Below are 25,941 nucleotides of genomic sequence, written 5' to 3' on the forward strand. Positions count from 1 at the left end.
GGGGGGGAGCTCTCCCCAGCGAGTAGCCTGGAATCATTAGATGAGAACACACAAGCCATCATAGATATGAGGCAGAGAAGGGCAGCACAACAAAGGGGACAATTAGCCAGGTATTTCCATCCCTAATAGGCAACAGCTGGGTTTGGGTGTGGTTCTCCTCAAAAAGGTTGAAAAGGCAGGCCCGCCCTTCCTGTATTGTGGAGAGTTATCTTTTGGGAGTCCTGTGACCTTGCTTCGATCCTTGGCGTCTCTGATTCTGGCTTGTGACCTCGAAGGCTGAAAACTTGGGGGAGGCGTGGGTTTTATTATCTACAGTGGGGTGTGTGCCAGCAAGAAGCCTGTTGTATTGTCTGGCCGTCATGACTTTTCTGTGAAGCTTCATAGCATTCCAGTTTGTAAGAACAGTTTTTGTTATCTGTGTTTGTTTTCAAAGATATAAAATGACTTTGCTTTTTATCAGCGTGTCTGGATACTCTTTTTAGTTGGTGTTGGCATCTGGGGGAACCCAGACAGAACAGTATAACTCTCCACCAACCACCAGACACCTGGTTCACAGTTTGGAGGGGTGGTTTGATTGTTTATTTTTCCTGCTCTCTGCTGCTGGTTCCTTGTTTGGCATTTTTTGCTTTTTGGCTTCCTGTTTTTGCCTGCCACCATGGCCGTTTCTGCAGCTGACATGCAGGCTGTGTTTGATGAGTTGCGAAGGGACATTGCACAGTTGACCCAGACGGTCCTGGTGTTACAACGCCAGGTGGAGGATTTGTCCCAGCCGGCCCCACCCCAGGCGCCCCCTATGGTACCTCCTCCAGCGCCTTTGCCCAGGAGGAAATGTTTCGTGGCGATGCCGGAAAAGTTCTGGGGGGACCAGCGGCTGTTTTCTGCATTCCTGAGCCAAGTGCAGCTGTTTATCAACACCCAGATGATGCACATTCCGGGAGATGACCACAAGGTGGCGTTTCTTTGTAGCTTGTTGGCTGGCCCTGCAGCGTCGTGGGTGACACCTTACCTGGCTCGGGATGACCCGCCACTTCAGAACTTTGCTGCTTTCTGTGACCAGCTGCGTCACCAATTTGCGGACCTGGTGCAGGAGCAGACGGCCACGCAGGCGCTGAAGCAACTGCGCCAGGGTTCGCGCCCCCTGGCGGACTATATGGCTGACTTTCGGTCTCTGGCCGGGCAAGTACAGTGGAATGAGGCTGCCCTGATCGAGGCCTTTCCGGATGGACTATCGGACACTATGTTGGATGAACTGGTGCATGAGGTGCTGCCCGGTACTCTGGACGCTTTGGAGCGGCATTGCCTGGCAATAGAGGCCAGGCTGTTGGCCAGGGAAGTCCGTCGAGTGGGACGGTCCAACCCCCGTGTGTCAGGCGTCCCGCCGACACCTGTTCCGCGGCGGGGTTGTCGACCGTAGGCACCCCGGCTCCGGTCCCTGAGCCCCGACGTTTTCAACCAGCGCTGCCTCCACGCCTGATGGATCGTGTTGCCGCCGGGGAGCCGATGGACGTGAGTTACGCATGACCCCGCCAGACCCCGAAGGAACGGGGGCGTCGGCGGGCGGCCGGGTTGTGTTTTTATTACGGGGCCCCGGGACATTTTGCTGTGGTTTGTTCCCACAAGAGGCGGAGCACAGTGGCTGCTGCCGTTCCAGTACCTTCCAGCTCTCCTGTGCTTCCAATGGCGTCCCCCGTGCAGTTCCAGGAGACAACCCCTTGTGTCCCGGTCCCTGTCATGAACTCTCTGATGGCGGGGCCTTCGTCTGAACGTCCTCTGTCACCGGAACGGTCGGGAAACGAGGGAGGCCCGGCTTGGTGGCAACACTAGGTCGGGCGGGGTTCCCACTTTCTCCTGATTCCACGGCTACCGACTCCGGACCGTTTCGACACCTGACGCTTGCTGTGACTCTGCATATTGCGCAACGGACTCGGACGTATCCTGCGTTGGCCCTTGTGGATTCGGGGGCGACGACGAATTTCTTGGACGAAGCCTTTGCCCACCGCCATTCCTTGCCCCTTTGTCCTGTCATCCCGCCGTTAACCATGGAGACCATCGATGGGCGGGTGTTGCTGGCTGGTCCCATTCGGTTCCAGACCCTGCCGGTGCGGATGTGCATCGGAACTCATGAGGAGGCCCTGCAGTTTTATGTCACCAAGGGGCTTCATTTTCCCCTCGTGCTGGGGTTGTCGTGGCTGCGCGCGCATGACCCGCATGTGGTGTGGTCCCAGAACCTGGTAACATTCTCCAGTTTGCAGTGTGTGGCCCACCACCGACATGTGTGCGCAGCCCACGGCCCAGTGGTTCCCACGATCCAGTTACCCCGTTGCCTCGAGGAGTTCGCCAATGTTTTTAATGAGAAGGAGGCGGATCGGCTACCACCGCATCGGACGTACGACTGTGCCATAGACTTGATCCCTGACGCCAAGCTCCCGGCTGGTCGTTTGTACTCCATGTCAGAGCCGGAGCTTGTGGCCCTCAAGGAGTTTGTTGAAAAGAATTTGGCCAAGGGATTTATTCGGCCATCCAAGTCCCCTTTGTCTGCCCCTGTTTTGTTTGTGAAGAAGAAAACGGGCGATCTTCGCCTCTGCTGTGACTATCGGCGCCTTAACGCCATCACGGTGCGTAATAGGTACCCCTTGCCCTTGATCCCTGAACTCATGGACCGGTTGCGGACGGCAACGGTATTCACCAAAATTGATTTGCGCAGTGCGTACAATTTGGTCCGGATGCGGGCTGGGGATGAGTGGAAGACAGCGTTCGGCACGCGTTATGGCCACTTTGAATACACCGTGATGCCCTTTGGCCTCACCAACGCCCCGGCCGTGTTTCAACATCTAATGAATGCCGTGTTCCTGAACATGTTGGACCATTTCGTTGTGATTTACCTTGATGACATTTTAGTGTATTCCCCAAACCATGCCTTGCACTTGGACCATTTGCGCGGGTCCTGCTCTGGTTGCGGGAGCAGCATTTGTATGCCAAGCTGGAGAAGTGCCAATTCTTCCAGACTACTGTCGAATTCCTTGGGCACATTTTGTCTCCAGGTGGCATTTCCATGGACCCGGGCAAAGTGGCCGCACTTCAGTCTTGGCAACCTCCACGACGGGTGAAAGACGTACAATGTCTTTTGGGCTTTGCGAACTACTATCGGGCTTTTATTCCCGGGTATGCCACGTTAACCATGCCCTTGACTCGGTTGTTACAAAAACAAGTCCCGTTTGGTTGGGGGGAGGCGGAACAGCGGGCTTTTGAGGCCCTGAAAGCGGCGTTCATGGCGGAACCGCTTCTGCGCCATCCTGATCCCGCTCGGCCGTTTGTGTTGGAAACAGACGCCTCGGATGTAGCGGTTGGTGCAGTGCTCCTCCAAGCCCATCGTCCCGGTGACATGCTGTTTCCGTGTGCCTACTTCTCCCGCAAATTGTCTCCCTCGGAAAGGAATTATACTATTTGGGAGAAGGAACTCTTAGCGGTGAAGGCCGCCTTTGAGCATTGGCGGCACTACCTGGAGGGGGCCCGTTACCAGATTGAAGTACGGACGGACCACCGGAACCTCGAGTATCTGCAGACAGCTCGGAAATTGAACCAGAGACAGATCCGCTGGTCCTTCTTTTTCGCGCGGTTCAATTTCCGCATCAGGTACACTCCCAGCGCCCAGAACCCTCGAGCGGACGCCTTGTCTCGCAAGCCGGAGTACACGCACCTGAAGGAGCCGGCTCCTCTGCAGACGGTTCTACCCCCTGCAGCTTTGGCTGCGACCCAGGACCCAGTGGACTTGCGTCGCCGTTTACGGGAGGCACAGCGGGAGGATGGGTTTGTAGCGCAGAGGGTGCGAGAGTTAACACCCAATTCCCCCTGGACGTTCCAAGACGGTCTGCTCCGGTACCGGGGGCAGCTGTATGTTCCCGTTGGCCCAGTGAGGGGCCTGATTATGGCCCAGTGTCATGACTGTCCAGTGGCGGGGCATTTTGGCCTGTTCAAAACATTGGAGCTGGTCACTCGGACATTCTGGTGGCCACGCATCCAAGATGATGTGCGTTCCTATGTGGCCACCTGTGTCCGGTGTCGTACGGCCAAGGGGGTGACTGGAGCCCCGGCAGGATTACTGCACCCTTTGCCCACGCCTGAGAGACCCTGGGGGGCCGTGTCCATTGACTTTGTGACCCATTTGCCTTCCTCAGCTCGCTTCAAGGTAGTCATGGTGGTGATGGACATGCTCACCAAGATGGTTCATTTTGTACCTTGCACTAGGGTGCCCACTGCCCAACTCACGGCCCAAACGTTTATCAGCCACGTGTTTAGGTTACATGGGCTTCCGGATCGGGTGGTCTCTGACAGGGGAACACAATTCACAGCCCGGTTCTGGCGGGAATTGATGTCGGCCCTGAATGTGTCCGTGTGCCTCGCATCGACGCATCACCCCCAGACCGATGGAGGCACAGAAAAGGTCATAGGGATACTGGAGCAATACCTGAGGTGTGTAGTGGCAGATCGCCAGACTGATTGGTCCAGGTTCCTCCCTGTAGCGGAGTTTGCTTTCAACAACTCCCGCCACTCCTCGACCCGGCTCACGCCCTTTTTCGCCAATTATGGCTTCCATCCTCGCTTCTTTCCCTTGACAGTCCTAGATTCCCCGGTGCCTGCTGCCGAGGACTTTCTCTTGGAGCTGCAGGCGGTCCACGAGATGGTGAAGAGGTACCTGAATAAGGCCAAGGAGGACTATAAGAGAGTGGCTGACCGCTCCAGACGGGATGTGCCCCCCTTGGTGGTGGGGGACCAGGTGTGGCTGTCCACGAAATACATAGCCTCCGAATTACCCAGACACAAATTAGATCCCTGGTTCCTGGGCCCTTTTCCTGTTGAAAGGGTGATCAATCCGGTGGCCTACCGGCTCACCTTGCCGGCCAACTTGCGGGTCCACCCTGTGTTTCACCGTTCGCTGTTAGTCCCTGTCCCTCCTGATTGTCCACTCCGTCCCAACGTTCCCGTGTTTCCTGCCCCGTGTGTTTGTGACCACCTCCCTGAGGCTATGGTACATGCCATTTTGGATTCCCGTTGGGTGGACGGTTGCTTCCAATACAAGGTGCAATGGGTGGAGGGGGACCCTGATGATAGCTCCTGGGTGGAAGCGGCGTTGTTGGACGCTCCCGACCTTATTCGGGAGTTTCACGCCCGGTGTCCCCAGAAACCACGTCCTCTCCGCTGGCAGATGGGGAGGGGCCTTCCGAGGGGGGATGGTGTTGTGATTCAGTCTGAGGCTCCTCAGGGAACGGTTGAAACTCTGCCGGCTCCATGCTCAGAGGGGGAGGACGAGGAACAGGAGGAGGAGGAGGACCAGGCAGACGGGGAAGAGGAATGTCAGGACGAGGAGGAGGGAGAACAGCCTGAGACCCCCGGGGGGGAGCTCTCCCCAGCGAGTAGCCTGGAATCATTAGATGAGAACGCACAAGCCATCATAGATATGAGGCAGAGAAGGGCAGCACAACAAAGGGGACAATTAGCCAGGTATTTCCATCCCTAATAGGCAACAGCTGGGTTTGGGTGTGGTTCTCCTCAAAAAGGTTGAAAAGGCAGGCCCGCCCTTCCTGTATTGTGGAGAGTTATCTTTTGGGAGTCCTGTGACCTTGCTTCGATCCTTGGCGTCTCTGATTCTGGCTTGTGGCCTCGAAGGCTGAAAACTTGGGAGAGGCGTGGGTTTTATTATCTACAGTGGTGTGTGTGCCAGCAAGAAGCCTGTTGTATTGTCTGGCCGTCGTGACTTTTCTGTGAAGCTTCATAGCATTCCAGTTTGTAAGAACAGTTTTTGTTATCTGTGTTTGTTTTCAAAGATATAAAATGACTTTGCTTTTTATCAGCGTGTCTGGATACTCTTTTTAGTTGGTGTTGGCATCTGGGGGAACCCAGACAGAACAAACGCCAAACCCAAACTTCTGCCGAACGTCCGGGTCCGGTGTTCGGGAGGCCGCTGAGAAGCCCCACCGCCCGGCTGTCGCCTTTGGGAACAGCTTTGGGGCTTCTCAGCGTTCTCCCGAACACCGAACCTGGAAGTTCGGCAAAAGTTCGGGGTCGCCGTTTGGGTTCAGGAGGATGCTGAGAAGCCCCGCCGCCCGGCTGTTAGCTTTTCAAAAGAGCCGCGGAGCTGTCGGGCTGGTCAGGAGGCTGGAAAGGAGGTGGGGAATCCATGGGCGGAGCTTAGACGTCACAAAGACGTCCTTCCTGGCTGGCCGAAACGTAGACTCCAGGAAGGACGTCTTTGTGACATCAAAGCTCCGCCCATGTAATTCCCTATTGGGATTCTCCACCTCCTTTCCAGCCTCCTGACCGGCCCGACAGCTCTGCGGCTCTTTTGAAAAGCTAACAGCCGGGCGGCTGGGCTTCTCAGCGTTCTCCTGAACTTGAACGCCAAACCTGAACTTCCGGGTTTGGCGTTCGGGAGGCCGCCGAGAAGCCCCCCCAGCTGTTTCAAAAGACGACAGCCGGGCAGTGGGGCTTCTCGGCGGCCTCCCGAATGCCGAACCCGGAAGTTTGGCAAACGTTCGGGTTCAGGTGGCCGCCAAGAAGCCCCGCCGCCCGTCTGTCGCTTTTTGAAACAGCCGGGGAGCTTCTCGGCGTCCTCCCGAACCTGAATGCCAAACCCAAACTTCCGGGTTCGGCGTTTGGGATGTCGCCGAGAAGCCCCCCAGCTGTTTCAAAAGATGACAGCTGGGTGGCAGGGCTTCTCGGCGGCCACCCAAACCTGAACTTTTGCCGAACTTCTGGGTTCAGCATTGGGAGAACGCTGAGAAGTGCCCAGCTGTTTCAAAAGGTGACAGCCGGGCGGCGGCTTTTTTTTGCGTTTTTTTTCTTTCACGCATTAATTAATTACAAACTTTTTGCCTTACAAACCTCCCCTGGGAACCAATTAGGTTCGTAAGATGAGGTATTACTGTACTATTACTTTATTATGCAACTATATTTTAATATTAACAGTATATGTACACTTCTGCATCTATATTATGCACACACAAACAGACAATAGTTTACACACAGATATATATGTATGATATTATTATTACTTAGTTAAAATAATTCTAATATTGCCCATTCATATAGTTGTTAAGTTGCCCTTAACAACTTAAAAACATCAACATAATTAGCAAAGAATTTTGAGCCATAAGTGCTATCCTAACAACTCTATTAAAAAAAATATCAGATGTGAGAGAATAAGGCACATTCCATATAATTGGAGTCACAACTAAAAAGTCTATCTTTGTCCTATTTCTTTCTTCACAAGGGGATAGAAACCTAAGTAGGTTTTCTCTGCACACTTATCTGTACCTCTGTTCCCATTTGTGTTTATATTGCTGCATCTCTGGTTTGTATGTGTGGACTGATTGATTGATTGATTGGTTGAAGTTATATGCCGCTCCTCTCTGAAGACTGGGGGTGGATTACAACATATAAAGTCATCAGAATATAGTAGCTAAATCCAATTGGTTAAAAACTAAATAAAAATTCTTAAAACCCCAGATTATATTAAAAATCAGTCATACCCATTCAAAAAACAACCATACAAACATTCCAGATAGAAAAAAAGAGAAATTAAAGAAGAACAAAGAGAGGTAAAGAAGAAAGTTTGGAAAAGGTGGATGCCGTTGGATTCTGAAATTGGAAAACAGTGAGTAGAATACAAAGAAAAGATGGTGGAGGGCAGAGCCAAGATGTGCATGGAAAAATTGCTACAGATGTTTGGCTCTGTGCAGGAGAGATTTAAAGCGATGGAAAGTGCATTTGGGAGCCTCGTTAATAATGTGCAAGGGCTTAAAAGGGCTCGCAAGAGCAAAAAGAGAAAATTGAAACAATTGAAAAAGAAATGAAGGCCTAAGCTAGAAAGGCAAATGATATCACAAAACAACAAAACTTCAGAATAGCAAATTTAGAAGATCGACAGAGGAGATGCAACTTATGTTTTTGTGGCTTTAAGCAGGCTTTTGGAGAAAGATTGAGATTATCTGAGACAATTCAACAATGGTTCAAAGCAATTGATCTAATTATTGATGAACAAGACATTGAAATAGACCATTGGAGTATTGGCCATAGAGACCCACAGAGACCCACAGATACATTGTTGCTTTACAAGTGAAAGGAAGGCTGAAAAGCTTTATAAACATTTGCGAAACCTGGCAGATCTGAAGTACAAAGGAGATGAGATAAGAATTTTAAGAGAGCTCTCTAGGCAGACTCTACAGGAAAGGGTTGCATTGAGACTAATTACAACTCTTCTGTTCCGGAATGGTGTCAAATTTACATTGGGCTTTCTTGCAGCCCTTCTGGTGTACCAAGGAAATCAGATGTACATTTTATAATTTTTTGGCAAATGCATTACATCCAGGAAAAGTGCCAAGAATTCTACAGTGTGTGGCAAACCCACAGGTTTCTTGGAAATTTCCTTCCAAATCTCTACAGACTTCCATCGTTGAACTTCCTGAAATCTCAGGAAACGTTTTAGGTCATAACATACCTGTTTTCCACATAGGTGCACTTCATACCCTGCTCAAATATCTCCTCAGCCTGCACTCTAGCTAAGCTCTTCATACAACCCATCTACAAGCTACATGGGGTGTGCAGAATTTCAGACCAAGGAGTTTGATTCAGTTCACAATTTTGGCAAGAATTTTTAAAATTATTAGGCACCAAGCAGGGACTCAGCAGTTCCTATCATCCAGAGACTAATGGAGCATGTGATAAGATAACAGGGTTCTAGAATAATATTTAGGATGTTTTATTAATTACCAGCAGAACAACAGGTCATACCTCCTCTCATTTGCTGAAGTAGCATATAACAACTTCCAGCATAGCAGCACTGGTGCTATGGGACAAGAATTTGTGCTAGAGCTGCCTCAAAGTATATCACCCAATTACAAAACACCTGGATTGTGGTCTGAAGAGTGCTAGATGACACATATACTGCACACGAGTCAAGCTGACAAAAATGTACTAAACCAGGGATATCAAACTCAATTTTATTAAGATCTGCAGAACAACAGGTCATACCTGTTGTATTTGATCTCAGGGGGTCAGGTGGGTGTAGCTAGGGTGGCCGTGGCCAGCTCAACATCACTCAGGTTGGGAGCACCTGTACTTTGCCAGCGAAAACAGGCTTCTGAGCTACATTTTCAGCTGCAACAGGCTCCTGCAACCCTTTGCCAGTGAAAAGAGCTCCATTTTCATTGGCAGAGGCACCATGACGAGTTCTATACTGTTTCCAGATCTGGCCCACGGGCCTTGAGTTTGACACCTGTATACTAAGCCAAAGGATTTTAAAATTGAAGACAAAGTTCACTACTTTTCGACTAAATACCTCCAACCTAGATAAATGTTGAAGAAACTGGGCCCCAAATACAGTATGTTGGTGCTTTTCCCATTTGTAAAATCATAACACTGTTACGGTTTATGCATCCCGAAGACATTGGAGAAATCCATTTGGTATTTCATTGCAGCTTGCTGAAGCTGGCTCTAACTTCTTCCTTGCAGTCAGAATCAGGAGCCCCTCCAAACACCCCTGCATTGAAGGAGAACAGCATTGAATTTAAAGACATTCTTGACGCACGCAAGCACAGAAAAAGTCTCTCTCTCTCTCTCTCTCTCTCTCTCTCTCTCTCGCTCGCTCGCTCGCTCGCTCGCTCTCTGTCGCAGTAATGGGACTTAGAGTTTTTCGTTCTGGGTTTCAACTTCGGTTAAAAGTGAAAATAAGTTGAATTTTAAGTACAGTTTAAATAGTTTAAGAATGTTTGAGAGTTACCTTTGGTTAATTGGTGTTTTTTTCTCTCCTTTTCTTTGCAGGCACTAGATGGGCAGCTCCTGGGCAGCATAGGGTTCCTACCCTCCGCGGGGCGAACCCTTGAGGCTGCGGCTCCTCTCCTCAGTTACCCGATCCAGGCATGGATTGGAGGGAGCCCCCGGGTTGCCTACCCCCGCGGTAGCGCCCGGTGCCATTGAAGCGGCTGACGCCATGGGGGGCCTGCTCCCTGTGGCGGAGACGCCGAGAGAAGATTTGGAGCTGGAAGCGCCCCCTCCGTTCCTCGCTGGCCGCCTGAGTGACTTTCCGAGCCGTTCCTCAGCGTGAGGTGGATCGCCGGTCTATGGCGGCGGTCATTTTTAATGAGGACAATCGGGTGGGAAAGTGAAGGAGCTTCCCGCCCGTTGCTAGGGTAATGGCGGCCATTTATAAGACACCAGGGAGCGCAGCCTCTCTGTGTGGGCCCTTGTGGTTGCCATGGCAACCGTGATGCAGCCTCTGGATAGGCTGGACGGCAGCGTGAGGTCACGCAGGAGGTCCTAGCTGTCGGCGTCTGCTCGGTGACACGCAGCCGCAGTAGCCCTTACTGCAATGACAGTTGTTGTTTGGCTTTTTTCTGGCGTGCTGTGCTGAGCGATCTGTGTCTTCAGTCGGTGATAGTGAGTGTTTCAGTGAAAAATAGAATGGCAGAGACACCAGCCCTTTCTCCGATAGAGACTTTGGTCTCAAATAAACCCAGCACTCCCAAAGAAAAGGGCCAGAGGGCGAAACCATCTCAAGGTGCCTCGCTGAGGGAGGCAGAGAAAAGGATAAAGGCCCTTGAGAAGCAATTGGAGGCTTCCCAGAAGCAGGCCTCTTCTTCAATGCTGCCATTTGGGACAACTCCCCTGCCAGCCTCCCCCGTGATAACACCAGGGGTTGCAGGCTCGGCCTCAGAGAGGGATTGGTCCCCTGAGCGCCCTACACAGGCTCTGGGCCCTGCGCGTGAGGCATGCACCTATCCTCCACAACCCTCGGTGTGGCCTGGGATTTATCCAGCTTCCCAAGCCTCAGCAAACTTGCCCTATGGCCCAGCGCAGTCGGCCTCGTTTACCCCAACAGCGGCGGGTCTGCGTGGTCCTCAAAATGCCTGGGCCTGCCTCCAGCCCTTCAGGACTAGTTTACTCAAGTATATTCTCAGGGCCTGGTAATAGGAGCGCACCAACATCAACCTGCGGGGCCACCACCATTGAGGCTCCGGGATCCGTGGACAGCCCCAGCGACACAGTCAATGGCTGATTCTCTGGAAGAGGATGATTCAGCCAGGGAGACCCTTAGTGACCAGGGTGATGAACTGTCAGGCGATCAACAGCCGCCGGAACAGCCCTCCTTCCCTGGTCTTTTCAAGTCTTCCGTTTACAAGGTTTTGTTAAACAAGGCTAAATGGACTATCGATCAAGCTGGGGAGGGGAGTCAGACAGAGTCCTCTGCTGACACCCCTGCCACGGGTGGTCTCTTCGTTTTGCCAAAGCAAGAAACGGTGAGCATACCGTCTTCGCAGATGTTCATCGAAACCATCCAGCGCCCTTGGGAAAACCCAGCAGCGGCTCAGGGTCCTTCGGTCCTGGACCGTAAATTTTATTCCTTTGATCAGGCTATGGAGGACCGGTTAATCTTTCCAACGGTGGACAAGCCCATCACAAGCCTGGTTTCTAATGCCCTGGTGCCTTCAGAGTCCCAGGAGGGACTGAAGGCCGAAGACAAATGGGCGGAGAACGTTGTCAGAAAGACTCACCAGATGGCGGCTTGGGCTATTCGGGCCGCCTCTGCAGCCTCGTTTTTCAACAGGGCCACCCTCCTCTGGATTAGGGAGATGCAATCGAGGGTGAATCCAGAGGATGGACGCCTCAGGCAAGATTTAAACAAACTTTTGGCGGTCATTGAGTTTTCGGCTGACGCCACAGCGAACGCAGCCAAGTTCGCGTCCAGGGCCATGGCCTCGTCGGTGGCCTCTCGGCATCTGATCTGGCTCCGCCACTGGCAGGCGGACGTGAAGTCAAAGTGGTCCCTGGCTTCCTCCCCCTTTACGGGCAAAAAGCTTTTTGGTGAAGTCCTTGATGAGGTGTTAATAGAGGACAAGGACAAGAAGAAAGTGATGCCCAGGTCAAATAGGAAGCAGGATAGGCGTTTCACACCCTACCAAAGACGCCAGCCCTTTCGGCAGGAGCCCGCCTCCACCTCTACCCAGGCGGCGAGGCCTTATTTCCAGGGCTCTTCCAGCCAGTGGTTTTTTAGATCCGACAGGCCCTACTTTCAGGACCGCAACAGGTCCTCCCAGGGCCGCCGCCCATTCCGGGGAGCCAATCGTGGGTTTCAGAAAAATAAATGACTCTCGGGATTCCTTCCCATTGGGCGGCAGGTTGGCACATTTCGCAAGCCGTTGGGAGTCCACGTCAACAGACGCGTGGGCGACCTCCACGGTAGCTCAAGGTCTAAAATTGGAATTCATCTACCCTCCACCTCAGCGATTTCTTCCCTGCCCTGTCCCTTCGGAGCCCCGAAAAAGATCCCTCCTACTACAAGAGGTATCGCATCTGTTGGAGATAGGGGCCATAGAGGAAGTACCCCCAGATCAACGGGGCAAGGGGTTCTACTCTGTGGTGTTCCTGGTCCCGAAGTCGTCTGGAGGAGTCAGACTGATCTTGAACCTTCAGCAGCTAAATCTCTACATCAAGTACCGGAGGTTCAAGATGCATTCACTCCGGTCTATCCTCGCTTCTGTTCGGCAGGGAGATGTAATGACTTCAATCGACCTCAAGGAGGCTTACCTCCATGTCCCCATTTCTCTTTCGCACCGTCAATTTCTGCGATTCAGTCTGGGGGACAATCACTTTCAATACCGGGCAATGCCCTTTGGACTGTCCTCGGCGCCGAGAACTTTCACGAAGTTGTTGGACGTCCTCACGGCCTGGCTGAGACAACGATCGGTACGCATAATGGCGTATCTTGACGATATAGTCATTCTGGCAAGGACAAAAGAGCAGGCGGACAGACATCTCCGCCTGACCATCAGGACACTCCAGGTTCACGGATTTTCGGTGAATTGGGAGAAGAGCCACCTAACAGCGACGACGCGTCTGGCCCATCTGGGGACGACTATCGACTCAATCCTGGGGATGGTTTTTCTATCCCAGGAAAGACAATCCTCCATTCGGATGCTGCTGCGCGAGCTGCATAACCAACGTTGTCCGCGACTTTCTTTTCTGTCGAAGGTCTTAGGAACCCTGGTGTCATGTATAGACATCTTACCTTGGGCTCGACATCATTTACGCCCGCTCCAGTGGTTCCTGCTCCCTTTCCAGAGGGAAAAGTGCAGTCATCTTCCCAGGAGGGTGCTCCTTACCACGAAAGTGCGCAGGTCCCTTCGATGGTGGGTTTCCCCAGTGTTAGGGAGAGGATCCTCGTTCCTACAGAAGGATCTTCTTACGGTAACGACGGACGCCAGCCTAACTGGGTGGGGGGCTCACACTTCCTCTCAGATGGCCCAGGGCCTTTGGGAGTCGGCAGACTTACGGGACTCCAACATCAATCTGTTGGAGCTGCGAGCGGTCCGGCTTGCCCTTCGGAGCTTCTCCCACTTGGTAAGGGGTCACGACGTTTTGATCATGACGGACAATGTGTCCACGAGGTCACATATAAACAGGCAAGGGGGAACACGGTCCCGGAGATTAATGGAGGAATCCGAGTCTCTGATGAGATGGGCGGAGGCCAATTTAATCTCTCTGTCTGCGGAGCACATTTCAGGGGTGGAGAATGTGTGTGCGGACTGGTTAAGTCGGGAGACTCTGGACCCAGGGGAATGGAGTTTGGACCCCTCACTGTTTCAGGAGATTGCTGGGAGGTTTGGGACTCCTGTTATAGATCTTTTCGCCACCTGCTCCAATGCTCAGCTTCCCCGCTTCCTCTCTCGCTTTCCCTCCCCGGGAGCGGAAGGGGTGAATGCGCTACGCCAGAGGTGGCCACCTGGTCTGCTCTACGCCTTTCCGCCGGTCATCATGCTACCAAGGGTGGTCCGGAAGATACTAGAGGAAAGGGCGGAAGTGCTGCTGGTGGCTCCCTTTTGGCCTCGGCGCAGTTGGTTCGCCGATCTCGCAGAGCTCTCAGTGTCACCCCATTGGAGGATTCCCGACCATCGGATCTCACTCCACCAGGGGACAATGCTCCATCCGGAACCCCAGTGGTGGCAACTAACCGTTTGGCACTTGAGCGGTTCCATCTAAGGAGTCAGCTCGTGCCTGACGAGGTTATAGACACCATGCTAGCAGCCCGTAGACCTTCTACTAGGAGGATCTAACAAGCCACCTGGGCAGCCTTTTGCACCTTTTGCGAGCATCAACAAGTAGACCCACGGGGAGCGTCGGTGCTAGTGGTCTTGTCCTTTCTGCAGTCAGGTCTGGAGAAGGGCCTGGCCCCTAATACCCTTAGGCGCCATGTGGCGGCATTATCCACAATTCTAGGTAAGGATTTCTACCGGCCCCTTGCAAGACATACTTGGGTCAGGGACTTTCTGAAAGGGGCAACCAACATCAGGCCCCCAGTTGTTCATCGTTTTCCGTCATGGGATCTGCCCCTGGTCCTAGATGCCCTCACAGGCCCTCCATTTGAGCCTATTCGCCAGATTTCCTTAAGGTTGTTGACCATCAAGACTGCCTTTCTGGTTGCCATCACGTCAGCCAGGAGGGTGTCTGAGATCTCGGCGTTGTCAACCAGACAGGATCTTTGTCAATTTCATTCCAATAAAGTAGTGCTGAGATTGGACCCGACCTTCATGCCTAAGGTTAACTCCAGCTTCCATAGGTCTCAGGACATTGTGGTCCCTGACTTTTGCGCCCAGGGTACGCACCCTCTAGAACTTAAGTGGCACAAGCTGGACGTAAGACGAGCTTTAAAGATTTATGTCCGCAGAACTCAGACACTTAGAGTCTCTCTTTGTGTCTTTTTCGGATAGGACCATGGGACATAAGGTATCCTCCCAGACTATCAGTCGGTGGTTGCGGGTCTGCATCTCGGAGGCGTATAAGGCCAAAAATACGCCTCTCCCAAGGGGGATAACGGCACATTCTACGCGTAGTGCGGCAACATCTTCGGCCTGGAGAACTCAGGCGCCCTTAGAGGACATCTGCAGGGCGGCGACGTGGGCGAATCCGTCTACGTTCATTAAGCACTACAAGATTGACTCCTTTGCTTCTTCGGAGGCGGCCTTTGGGAGGAGGGTTTTGCAAGGGGTTTGTTCTTTCTCGACACCCCTGGTCCAGCCTTCTCCCTCCCTTGGATGAGTAACTTGGGTATATCCCATGTTGGACTCTCCTTGCAAGTGCATTGGAGAAGGACCGTTGAACTTACCTGAACGGTCTTCTCGATGCACTTCAAGGAGAGTCCAAACCCACCCGAATTTGGGACCAGGGTCTCTGTTGGTTGAAGTTCTGGTTGATGATGTGTTTTGAATGTTATTGTTCAAATAAATTGTTTTGTTTTACATTACTGTCCCTTCGTTGATATTAGACTGGAGGGCTAAGGGGGCGGTGCCTGGCTAATATTTAAATTAAACTCAGTCCCTACCAATCAGACTGTAGAATTACCCATGTTGGACTCTCCTTGCAGTGCATCGAGAAGACCGTTCAGGTAAGTTCAACGGTCCATCTGGATGCTATAAGGATTTTTGGGTGCCCAGGACCTGGGAATGGAATGTTAATTGCTTCTCGAATTGTCCTGTACTCAAAACATCCTACCATCCTATCAGACACTGATGAACTAGTCAAAGGGAGGAGGACTAAAGGTTTGGAACAATTTGTACAGATTTTCTTTATTGCTTTTGCTGCATTCGCTGTATTTAGTAGACTAGAAAAAGATCCTTGAAACTTTCAAGCATTTTTCTTTCCTAGAGAGCCAGATGGGGCAGGGCTGGCAGGCTGAATTATAGAATTACTTTTTAAGCCAAATTTTGTATCCATGCCTAATACTCACTTTAAAATCCAATTTATTATAGTTTTGCAGAGTCGTTTTAAAGATTATGTCTAAAGATTGGTGTTTTGAAGTAATATGATTTACTGTATTTATACAGTATGTCACTAAAACTGTACAAAAGAAAAATAATATTATGGTTCTCTGCAGACTTTTAACAGTGATATATACTTCTTTAAAGGGGTTACAAAGGTGGATTATGGAGACATTTCTTCAAGACTTGGACTAAGACAGAAGCTACAGTGCAAACCTTTTTCCTGGTATTTAGAGAATGTTTATCCTGATTCCCAAATACCACGACACTATTTCTCTTTGGGAGAGGTAACAAATTTATGTACGGTATAATATAGTGCAAACCTGATCATTTTATTGCCTATAGGCCACATCCACCCTACAGGCTGTCTTAATCTAGTCGATAGCATCTATGGCGGGCAAGGGCACAGACAGTGGCAGAGCAATGGGGCAACAACCCTCCACAACAGCCTGTTTCTCATGTGACCCCCTTCCTTGGAAAAAAAATGAATTGCCCACACCAGATATAGTGTGTAGTAACATAAACATGTCATAATTAAATACAGTGGTACCTCAAGATGCGAACCCCTCATCTTATGAACAACTCGTGATACGAACCCGGGGTTCAGAAAAATTTTGCCTCTTCTTACGAACTTTTTTCGAGTTACGAACCGGCGTTCGGGAGACAGCTGGGAAGCCGCGCGGCTGTTTTAAAAGGTGACAGCCGGGCGGCGGGGCTTCCCAGCAGCCTCCCGAACGCCGGTTCGTAACTCGAAAAAAGTTCGTAAGAAGAGGCAAAATTTTTCTGAACCCCGGGTTCAGTTCGGGAGGTTGCTGGGAAGCCCCCCAGCCCGGCTGTCACCTTTTAAAACAGCCGCGCGGCTTCCCAGCTGTCGCCGAACGCAGAAGTTCGGGTTTGGCGTTCGGCTTCGGGAGAAAGCTGGGAAGCCGCGCGGCTGTTTTAAAAGGTCACAGCCGGGCTGGGGGGCTTCCCAGCACCCCCCCGAACCCCGAACGTTTGCCGAACTTCCGGGTTCGGGGTTCGGGGGGGGGTGCGGGGAAGCCCCCCAGTCCGGCTGTGACCTCTTAAAACAGCCGCGCGGCTTCCCAGCTGTCGCCGAACACCGAACGCGGAAGTTTGGCGTTCGGCTTCGGGAGACAGCTGGGAAGCCGCGCGGCTGTTTTAAAAGGTCACAGCCGGGCTGGGGGGCTTCCCAGCACCCCCCCAACCCCAAACCTTTGCCGAACTTCCGGGTTTGGGGTTTGGGGGGGTGCTGGGAAGTCCCCCAGCCCGGCTGTGACCTTTTAAAACAGCTGCGCGGCATCCCAGCTGTCGCCGAACACCGAACGCGGAAGTTTGGCGTTCGGCTTCGGGAGACAGCTGGGAAGCCGTGCGGCTGTTTTAAAAGGTCACAGCCGGGCTGGGGGGCTTCCCAGCACCCCCCCGAACCCCAAACCTTTGCCGAACTTCCGGGTTCGGGGTTTGGGGGGGTGCTGGGAAGCCCCCCAGCCCGGCTGTGACCTTTTAAAACAGCTGCGCGGCGTCCCAGCTGTCTCCGAACGCCAAACGCGGAAGTTCGGGTTTGGCGTTCGGCTTCGGGAGACAGCTGGGAAACCGCGCGGCTGTTTTAAAAGGTCACAGCCGGGCTGTGGGGCTTCCCAGCACCCCCCCGAACCCCGAACTTTTGCCGAACTTCCGGGTTCGGGGGGGTGCTGGGAAGCCCCCCAGCCCAGCTGTGACATTTTAAAACAGCCGCGCGGCTTCCCAGCTGTCTCCCGAAGCCGAACCTCAAACCCGAACTTCCGCGTTCGGCGTTCGGAGACAGCTGGGAAGCCGCGCGGCTGTTTTAAAAGGTGACCGCCGGGCTGGGGGGCTTCCCAGCACCCCCCCAAACCCCGAACTTTTGCCAAACTTCCGGGTTCGGGATTCAGGGGGGTGCTGGGAAGCCCCCGAGGCCGGCTGTCACCTTTTGAAACAGCCGCGCGGCTTCCCAGCAGTCGCCGAACACCGAACGCGGAAGTTTGGCGTTCGGCTTCGGGAGACAGCTGGGAAGCCGCGCGGCTGTTTTAAAAGGTCACAGCCGGGCTGGGGGGCTTCCCAGCACCCCCCCCAACCCCAAACCTTTGCCGAACTTCCGGGTTTGGGGTTTGGGGGGGTGCTGGGAATTCCCCCAGCCCGGCTGTGACCTTTTAAAACAGCTGCGCGGCATCCCAGCTGTCGCCGAACACCGAACGCGGAAGTTTGGCGTTCGGCTTCGGGAGACAGCTGGGAAGCCGCGCGGCTGTTTTAAAAGGTCACAGCCGGGCTGGGGGGCTTCCCAGCACCCCCCCGAACCCCAAACCTTTGCCGAACTTCCGGGTTCGGGGTTTGGGGGGGGTGCTGGGAAGCCCCCCAGCCCGGCTGTGACCTTTTAAAACAGCTGCGCGGCGTCCCAGCTGTCTCCGAACGCCGAACGCGGAAGTTCGGGTTTGGCGTTCGGCTTCGGGAGACAGCTGGGAAACCGCGCGGCTGTTTTAAAAGGTCACAGCCGGGCTGTGGGGCTTCCCAGCACACCCCCGAACCCCGAACTTTTGCCGAACTTCCGGGTTCGGGGGGGTGCTGGGAAGCCCCCCAGCCCAGCTGTGACATTTTAAAACAGCCGCGCGGCTTCCCAGCTGTCTCCCGAAGCCGAACCTCAAACCCGAACTTCCGCGTTCGGCGTTCGGAGACAGCTGGGAAGCCGCGCGGCTGTTTTAAAAGGTGACCGCCGGGCTGGGGGGCTTCCCAGCACCCCCCCAAACCCCGAACTTTTGCCAAACTTCCGGGTTCGGGATTCAGGGGGGTGCTGGGAAGCCCCCGAGGCCGGCTGTCACCTTTTGAAACAGCCGCGCGGCTTCCCAGCAGTCGCCCAACGCCGAACGCGGAAGTTCGGCTTTGCCGTTCGGCTTCAGGAGACAGCTAGGAAGCGGCTGTGACATTTTAAAACAGCCGCGCGGCTTCCCAGCTGTCTCCCGAAGCCGAACCTCAAACCCGAACTTCCGCATTCGGCGTTCGGAGACAGCTGGGAAGCCGCGCGGCTGTTTTAAAAGGTGACCGCCGGGCTGGGGGGCTTCCCAGCACCCCCCCAAACCCCGAACTTTTGCTGAACTTCCGGGTTCGGGGTTCGGGGGGGTGCTGGGAAGCCCCCCAGCCCGGCTGTCACCTTTTAAAATAGCCGCGCGGCTTCCCAGCAGTCGCCGAACGCCGTTTTTTTGCGGGGGTGTTTTTTGGTTGCACGGATTAATTGACTTTACATTGTTTCCTATGGGAAACAATGTTTCGTCTTACGAACCTTTCGTCTTACGAACCTGCCCCTGGAACCAATTAGGTTCGTAAGACGAGGTATGACTGTACCTACACTTTTTAATGTGGAAATCTATAACATTTGCTACAATGGGATTAAGACAGAGTATTTCCTTGATGTGAAAATCTATAATATGGGAATATAGGATTATACAACCATTTTTATATTAGCTTTGCACCAAGCTTTATTTATATTAAATTTTATTGTAAGATTTAAATACAAAAGAAAATAATTGTTAGAGAATAGAGAAAAAGAACAAAGATTTCTTTCCAAACATTAAGGAGGTCAAAGTTTATATCATGCCATTTATAGTTATTTTGCCATAACAAACCTATTTAAAATACAAATAATTACAAATTATAAACAAAAACAGAAAATGTTTGTTTTCTCAAATATAATTTAATGTAGTTTGAAAAATTAATGTTCCAAATATAATTTAACATACAATTTAAAACATATAAATCATTAATAAAATAGATATAAAAGATTAAATAGAAATAGAAAACAATATTTTTATTTAAAAATAAAAAGCCTGAACAAAAATGAATAAAATTGTATCAGAAAGCTAGCCTCTGAAGAAACTATGTTGCCCTATTTCAAGGAAAAAGCAAATCTAATAAAGTGATGGAATACCTTTTTCAGCTCGGATGCCAAAAGGGTGTGTGCATGCATGCCTGCACCCATAATAGAATGCACCACACACACACACACATACTGCCCCCCACAGAATCCCCTCCCTGCACTGACCCCTACACACATGGAGAAAATCCCCCCATGCACTGACCCCCCCGCACAGCCCCATTGGGCTGTTTTTCACTCTCCCCAGGGTTCAAGAAAGTCTCCTGAAACCTGGGGATGGCAAAAAATGGCCCAACAGTCCAATTGGAAGTTCAGAAACAAAACGAAAGTAGAGCTGCTCTACTACTTATCTTCAGATAGTTGCAACCAGGTTTCGCACACCTTGGCCCATTTCTTCTGCAACCGGCAAAGCTTTTCTGAAGGCCTCTGTAACTGATAACAGGATCGATCCAGAGCTCTGTTATCAACTACAAAGGCCTTTCCTGATGGCCTCTCTAACCAATGACAGAGCTCCAGATTGATCTAGAGCTCTGTTATCGGTTGCAGAGGCCTTTAAGAAAGCCTTGCTGGCTGCAGAAGAAATGGGCTAGAGGTGTGGGAGGCCTTGCTGCAACCGTCCAAAGCCAAAAAAGATCCTGAAGACCTGTGACAACAAAAAGGAGGCTGGGGAGAAGCACACAAGCGGACTTCTGGTTGGCTCATTGGCCTGTTTTTGTCATACCCAGGTTCAGGGGACTTTCTTGAAGCCTGGAGAGAACCTGGGCAAAAATTAGATGGCCAGCACACGTATACGTGCTTGAACTGACATAGGGTAACACCTCACTTGCCCTTAGATATGGCTCTGTGTGCCACCCATGGCACGCGAACCATAGGTTCGCCATCAGTGGTCTAATAGAACCTAATTTCAGTTTCTGGAAAGTTTGCGGCATACCCAAATTTTTAAATAAAATATTGGTATTACATGTCTCAGACTATATAAACTTAAGATTAAAACCAAGATAAATAGCAGAAAACAAACATTAAATCTTAGCAAAGAGAAACTTAGCAATTTGATAGTTATACTTGTGTTATGTCTGTGTTGTTACACTCACCCCCTTCCTTCCTGTATGTGCAGTCACGGAGCTAAAACTTACAAAGTAAGCAAAAGGGGTGATCACTGAGAGAATATGAGCTTAATGACTACATCATTAACTACCCATGCAGTAATTAAAGAGAAGATGAGTAAATTCTCTCTTTAACTACTTTAATACTGATGTGTAAGTTAGTTAATATGTATCTGGTGTGTATCTGTTTCTGTGTGTCTGTCTGTCTGTTTGCCTATCTATCTATCTACGAGGGTTGCCCAGAAAGTAATGCACCACATTTTTTTCTCAGCCTACTGTAATGGTACGAATGCAAAACTTTAGATATACTTCTATGCTGCTCTGAGTCCTTCGGGATTGGGCAGCATAGAAGTCGAATAAATAAATTATTTGAATTTTCAGGAGTGCATGTGTAAATATTGCGTTTCTTCAGACAGCGTAGCTGCAGCAGTATTTTGAAATGGCATCTGTAAGTGATGTAGGTTACAAGCAGTGTGTAGTCATTGAATTTCTCACTGCAGAGAAAGAAACTGTTGGGAACATTCACAAACATTTGTGTATAGTTTATGGAGAATCTGCAGTCAACAGAAGTACGTTTAGTCCTTGGGCACAGTGAATAAGACCATTAGAAGAACAGAACAGAGGGTGAGGCCATTAGAACAAGGAGTGGTACCGACAGGGCATACACGCCTTTGTGTCTCCCTGGAGGAAAGCAATAGAACAGGAAGGAAATTACATGGAAAAATGATGATTGTAGAAGAAACATCATTCTTTTTTATGTCTTATTGTGTTCAATAAATATTTGTTGAAGAAAAAAAATCTAGTGCATTACTTTCTGGGCGACCCTCATTATCTATCTATATGTCCGTCCGTCTGATTTCCCCCCCCCCTTTCTTTAGATAAGAAATGCGGAAACAAATCAGTGTCTAGATAATATGGCACGAAAAGAAAATGAAAAAGTTGGAATTTTTAATTGCCATGGAATGGGTGGTAATCAGGTAATAATATTTTTTTGTTTTCATTATATTTTGAGCGGTAAATAATTTAGCAGATATATTTAAAATCTATTCTTATTGGCCTGTCTCATAATTAATCAATAATGGAACTTATTTTGAAGAATCATAATTCCATTTTATGGACAATCAGCATCTGATCAGCTTTAACCTAGTCACTGGTATGAATTTCCATGGGTGGTTGTTAGATTAAAAATTCTATCATAAATTAATTCAAATAGTTTCCAGAGTTAATTTGGCAGCATCGTTGCCTTCTCTTGAAGCCCTGAGTGATTTGTGGAATATGGAAACACTGGGCATTTAGCCAATATTTTTGTGGCACTTGCAGCAAGATAACCCATGTAAGCCTGCATCTTGTGTGGATTTTTTTTTAAGTACAGTGGTACCTCAAGATACGAACCCCTCGTCTTACGAACAACTCGTGATACGATCCCGGGGTTCAGAAAAATTTTGCCTCTTCTTACGAACTTTTTTCGAGTTACGAACCGGCGTTCGGAGACTGCTGGGAAGCCGCGCGGCTGTTTTAAAAGGTGACAGCCGGGCGGCGGGGCTTCCCAGAAGCCTCCCGAACGCCGGTTCGTAACTCGAACAAAGTTCGTAAGAGGCAAAATTTTTCTGAACCCCGGGTTCGGTTCGGGAGGTTGCTGGGAAGCCCCCCAGCCCGGCTGTCACCTTTTAAAACAGCCGCGCCGCTTCCCAGCTGTCTCCTGAAGCCGAACGCGGAAGTTCGGCTTTGGCATTCGGCTTCAGGAGACAGCTGGGAAGCGACGCAGCTGTTTTAAAAGGTCGCAGCCAGCCTGGGGGGCTTCCCAGCACCCCCCCGAACCCCGAACCCAGGTTCGGGGGGGTGCTGGGAAGCCCCCCCAGGCCGGCTGCGACCTTTTAAAACAGCCACGCCGCTTCCTAGCTGTCTCCTGAAGCCGAACGGCAAAGCCGAACTTCCGCGTTCGGCGTTCGGAGACAGCTGGGAAGCCGCGCGGCTGTTTTAAAAGGTCGCAGCCGGCCTGGGGGGCTTCCCAGCACCCCCCCAGGCCGGCTGTCACCTTTTAAAACAGCTGCGCGGCTTCCCAGCAGTCGCCGAAAGCCGTTTTTTTGCGGGGGTTTTTTGGTTGCACGGATTAATTGACTTTACATTGTTTCCTATGGGAAACAATGTTTCGTCTTACGAACCTTTCGTCATACGAACCTCCTCCTTGCACCAATTAAGTTCGTATCATGAGGTATTACTGTATTTAAATACACCCATGCCCTCACATACTATTGCATCATTAATATTTAAATCAATTTACTTGCCAGGGGAAATTTGCTCTATCAAATAAGTAAATGCTGTTCAGATTTCAGTTATATGAATCCTAATTAATAGCCATCATTTCTAGTAGCAATTGTCATCTCAGATGTCAGTACAAACACTGCTAAAAATTCCCACTTTACACAATTTGTTAATATTATGTACTATTTTTGTTTAGAGTAAGTAAACATAACATGCCATATTTTTCGGAGTACAAGACACCCCCTTTTGCCTCTGCCTTCCAGCCATTTACCTCCTTGCAGCAAACAGAACAGAGCTTGTTACATCAAGCAATTGATTATCAGCTTCCCGACCTTCGGCTGATTGAGACTGCAGGATTGAGGCTGCAAACAAGCAGGCCATCTGCTAAACTGAAAGTGAAACTAAAGCTGCAAGGAGGTAAACTGCTGGAAGGTAGAGGCAGAGGCAGATTTTTATTTTCTTCTGCTAATCGGACTGCTGAAACTGGATGCAAGGAGATAAGTCAATATCTATAAATGTCTATAGAATGTTCAAATTATTAGACTTATTTTTTAAAGATTGCTTTATTATTGTTCTAGACAACTTAACAAAATGAAGAATCTTTTTAAAATAAATGCTTGATCTGAAGAGGCCTGGTGCTTTTGTATCTTTTTTTTAAATTGTAGAGGAAAAATGTGTACTTCTAGAAAGCCACATCAATTTTAACAGCATCAGATGAGAGGGGCATGGTCAGTGCTGCGGTGGTATGGCCTTTCTTTTGCTCCTGTGGGGGAACGTCAAATCCCTGCTCTTTGGGAGTACCAATTCTGTTTGAATTGGCCCAGAACCTTCCTGGAGGGGAGGGGAAGAAAGGGACTTGGTCTGGTCCCGTTTTGGGGTCGGCATACCCCATGAAAATCAGATCTGGAGCCTCCACCAAGAGCAGTGTGAAAGCGGTTAGCTGCCATTAGCCGCAGCAACTACATATCAGAAAGAGTGTACTAAAGAGAGGGAAATCGTCTAGGAAGAAAAGGGAATATAAGCTTTAGAGCATTTTTGCCAGAAGAAAATTTTTCTTTGAGCTGTTTGTCTTTGGATTACTGGAAAATACTTAGAAAAATTGGGGAGAGTGGCTAGCTGGATATTGGAACTATTTAACTTGCATTGAATGGAAGTAAAAAGTTATTGACTAAAACCCTTTTTGGAAGAGAATTGCTGGATTACAAGGCCGTGATAAAGAATTAAAAGAAAAACTGAAAAACTTTAATTTCAATCATTTTCAATCTTATTTGGATTTAAAAGTGAAATATCTTGGGGGGGGAGTAACAAGTCCTGCCATCTATTGGTAGAGGCTTTATGCGTGAGAAAGTTTTTGAGTTGGAATATTCTGTTTACCTATATGAAACCATCATGAAATAAGCTATCTGGGTTAAATAAACCTGTTGATGCCTTCTGTTTTTTTTTTAAAAAAGAAAAGACTGATTTGTACACAAGGAATACAGTGGTACCTCGAGATACGAGTTTAATTCGTTCCGGACCTGGGCTCTTAAGTCGAGCAGCTCTTATCTCGAACGACTTTTCCCCATAGGAATTAATGTAAATAATTTTAATTGGTTCCAGCCCTCAAAAAACTCACAAAGTTAGTCTAAATTATGCAGAAAGACATGTTTTTAATGAAGAAATGTACATGTACATATAAATGAATAATGAAGTTTCTTTCACTTAACTTGTAAACTTTCTTAAACTTTTAAATTTACATATGTTCAACTTCTCTGCCACCCAATCCTGTAGGACAGAGGTCCCCAACCCTTTTTGCACCAGGGACCGGCTTTAAGCGATCAAGAGAGGAATGGGTGAATGAATGGACGGAGGGTGGGAAGGAAGGAAGGTAAGAGGGAAGGGACAGGAACAGAGGAAGGAAGCAAGGAAACTTATGAAAGGGGAGAGTAAGAGAGGAATGAGTGAAGGGAGGGAGGGAGGGAAGAAGGTGGGAAGGAGAAAGAAAAGAAGACATAGAGGAAGGGAAGGTAAAAGAGAGAAAGAAAAAGATCAAGAAAGAAAGCTGCAAGCACCCCCCCGAGCCCCCCAGGCCGGCTGCAACCTTTTAAAACACGCGCGCCGCTTCGCAGCTGTCTCCTGAAGCCGAACGCGGAAGTTAGCGTTTGGCTTCAGGAGACAGCTCCTTGGCGCTTGTATCTCGAATTTGGGCTTGTAAGTAGAACAAAAATATCTCTCCCCTCCCAGCTCTTATCTCGAGTTGCTCTTAAGTAGAGCAGCTCTTATGTCGGGGTTCCACTGTACTGGAAAGTGGCTTTTTAGGCTTCTTCCTACGTTGTTTGTCACAAATAGCTGGACAATATAAAATGTTTTATATACAGAAGAGATGGAGGAAATAAGAGACTTGTTGAAGGAGATTCGTAAGGAGATTTGCAAGGAAATTAAGGAAATTTATCATGAAATAAGATCAACAACTGGAATTGGAATTGGAAGAGGATTACAGGAAGCTGGGGATGGCAAAGAGGACATTGAATCATTATAATAGAATTGAAGAACATGGAGTATGAGTAGAAAGTGCAGGAGAACAAGATGTACAAGATGTGGAAATAATACCGGTAATTTTGAGACTAAGGATGAACTAACTGAAGGGTATACTACATACTTTATTAATAGGGTATGGTTATATAGCGAGGTGGAGCAAGATAAATTTGGGGGTAAAATTGCAGAAGCTTTTGAAAGGGGCTAGCTTAATGAAGATATTAATGCCCATGTTGTAAATGATGATTATATTAAGATAAGCATTATTAAAGGAGGGAAAAGATGTGAGCAAAGATATTGGATTTTACTGACCCTAAAAAGAAAAGAAATTAACGGGAGGAGATTTGCAAACAGTGGATATTTAAAGAGGAGAAGG

The 25,941-nt window shown here is 49.8% G+C and overlaps 1 protein-coding gene across 6 annotated transcripts in view; it reads left to right on the forward strand.

Annotated features, from left to right (window-relative positions):
* Positions 1 to 25,941, forward strand: part of GALNT1 (polypeptide N-acetylgalactosaminyltransferase 1) — an 89,517-nt gene that overhangs the window by 53,197 nt on the left and 10,379 nt on the right. For 5 of the 6 annotated variants that reach the window (XM_070729213.1, XM_070729208.1, XM_070729212.1 and 2 more), the window contains 2 exons: positions 15,954 to 16,093; positions 21,668 to 21,766. In XM_070729213.1, coding sequence (XP_070585314.1) covers positions 15,954 to 16,093; positions 21,668 to 21,766 — 239 coding nt within the window. The remainder of the gene's footprint in view (positions 1 to 15,953; positions 16,094 to 21,667; positions 21,767 to 25,941) is intronic. The other variant, XM_070729209.1, reaches the window with a different exon arrangement.

The sequence above is a fragment of the Erythrolamprus reginae genome, chromosome Z, assembly GCF_031021105.1.
Source record: "Erythrolamprus reginae isolate rEryReg1 chromosome Z, rEryReg1.hap1, whole genome shotgun sequence".
NCBI lineage: Eukaryota > Metazoa > Chordata > Lepidosauria > Squamata > Dipsadidae > Erythrolamprus > Erythrolamprus reginae.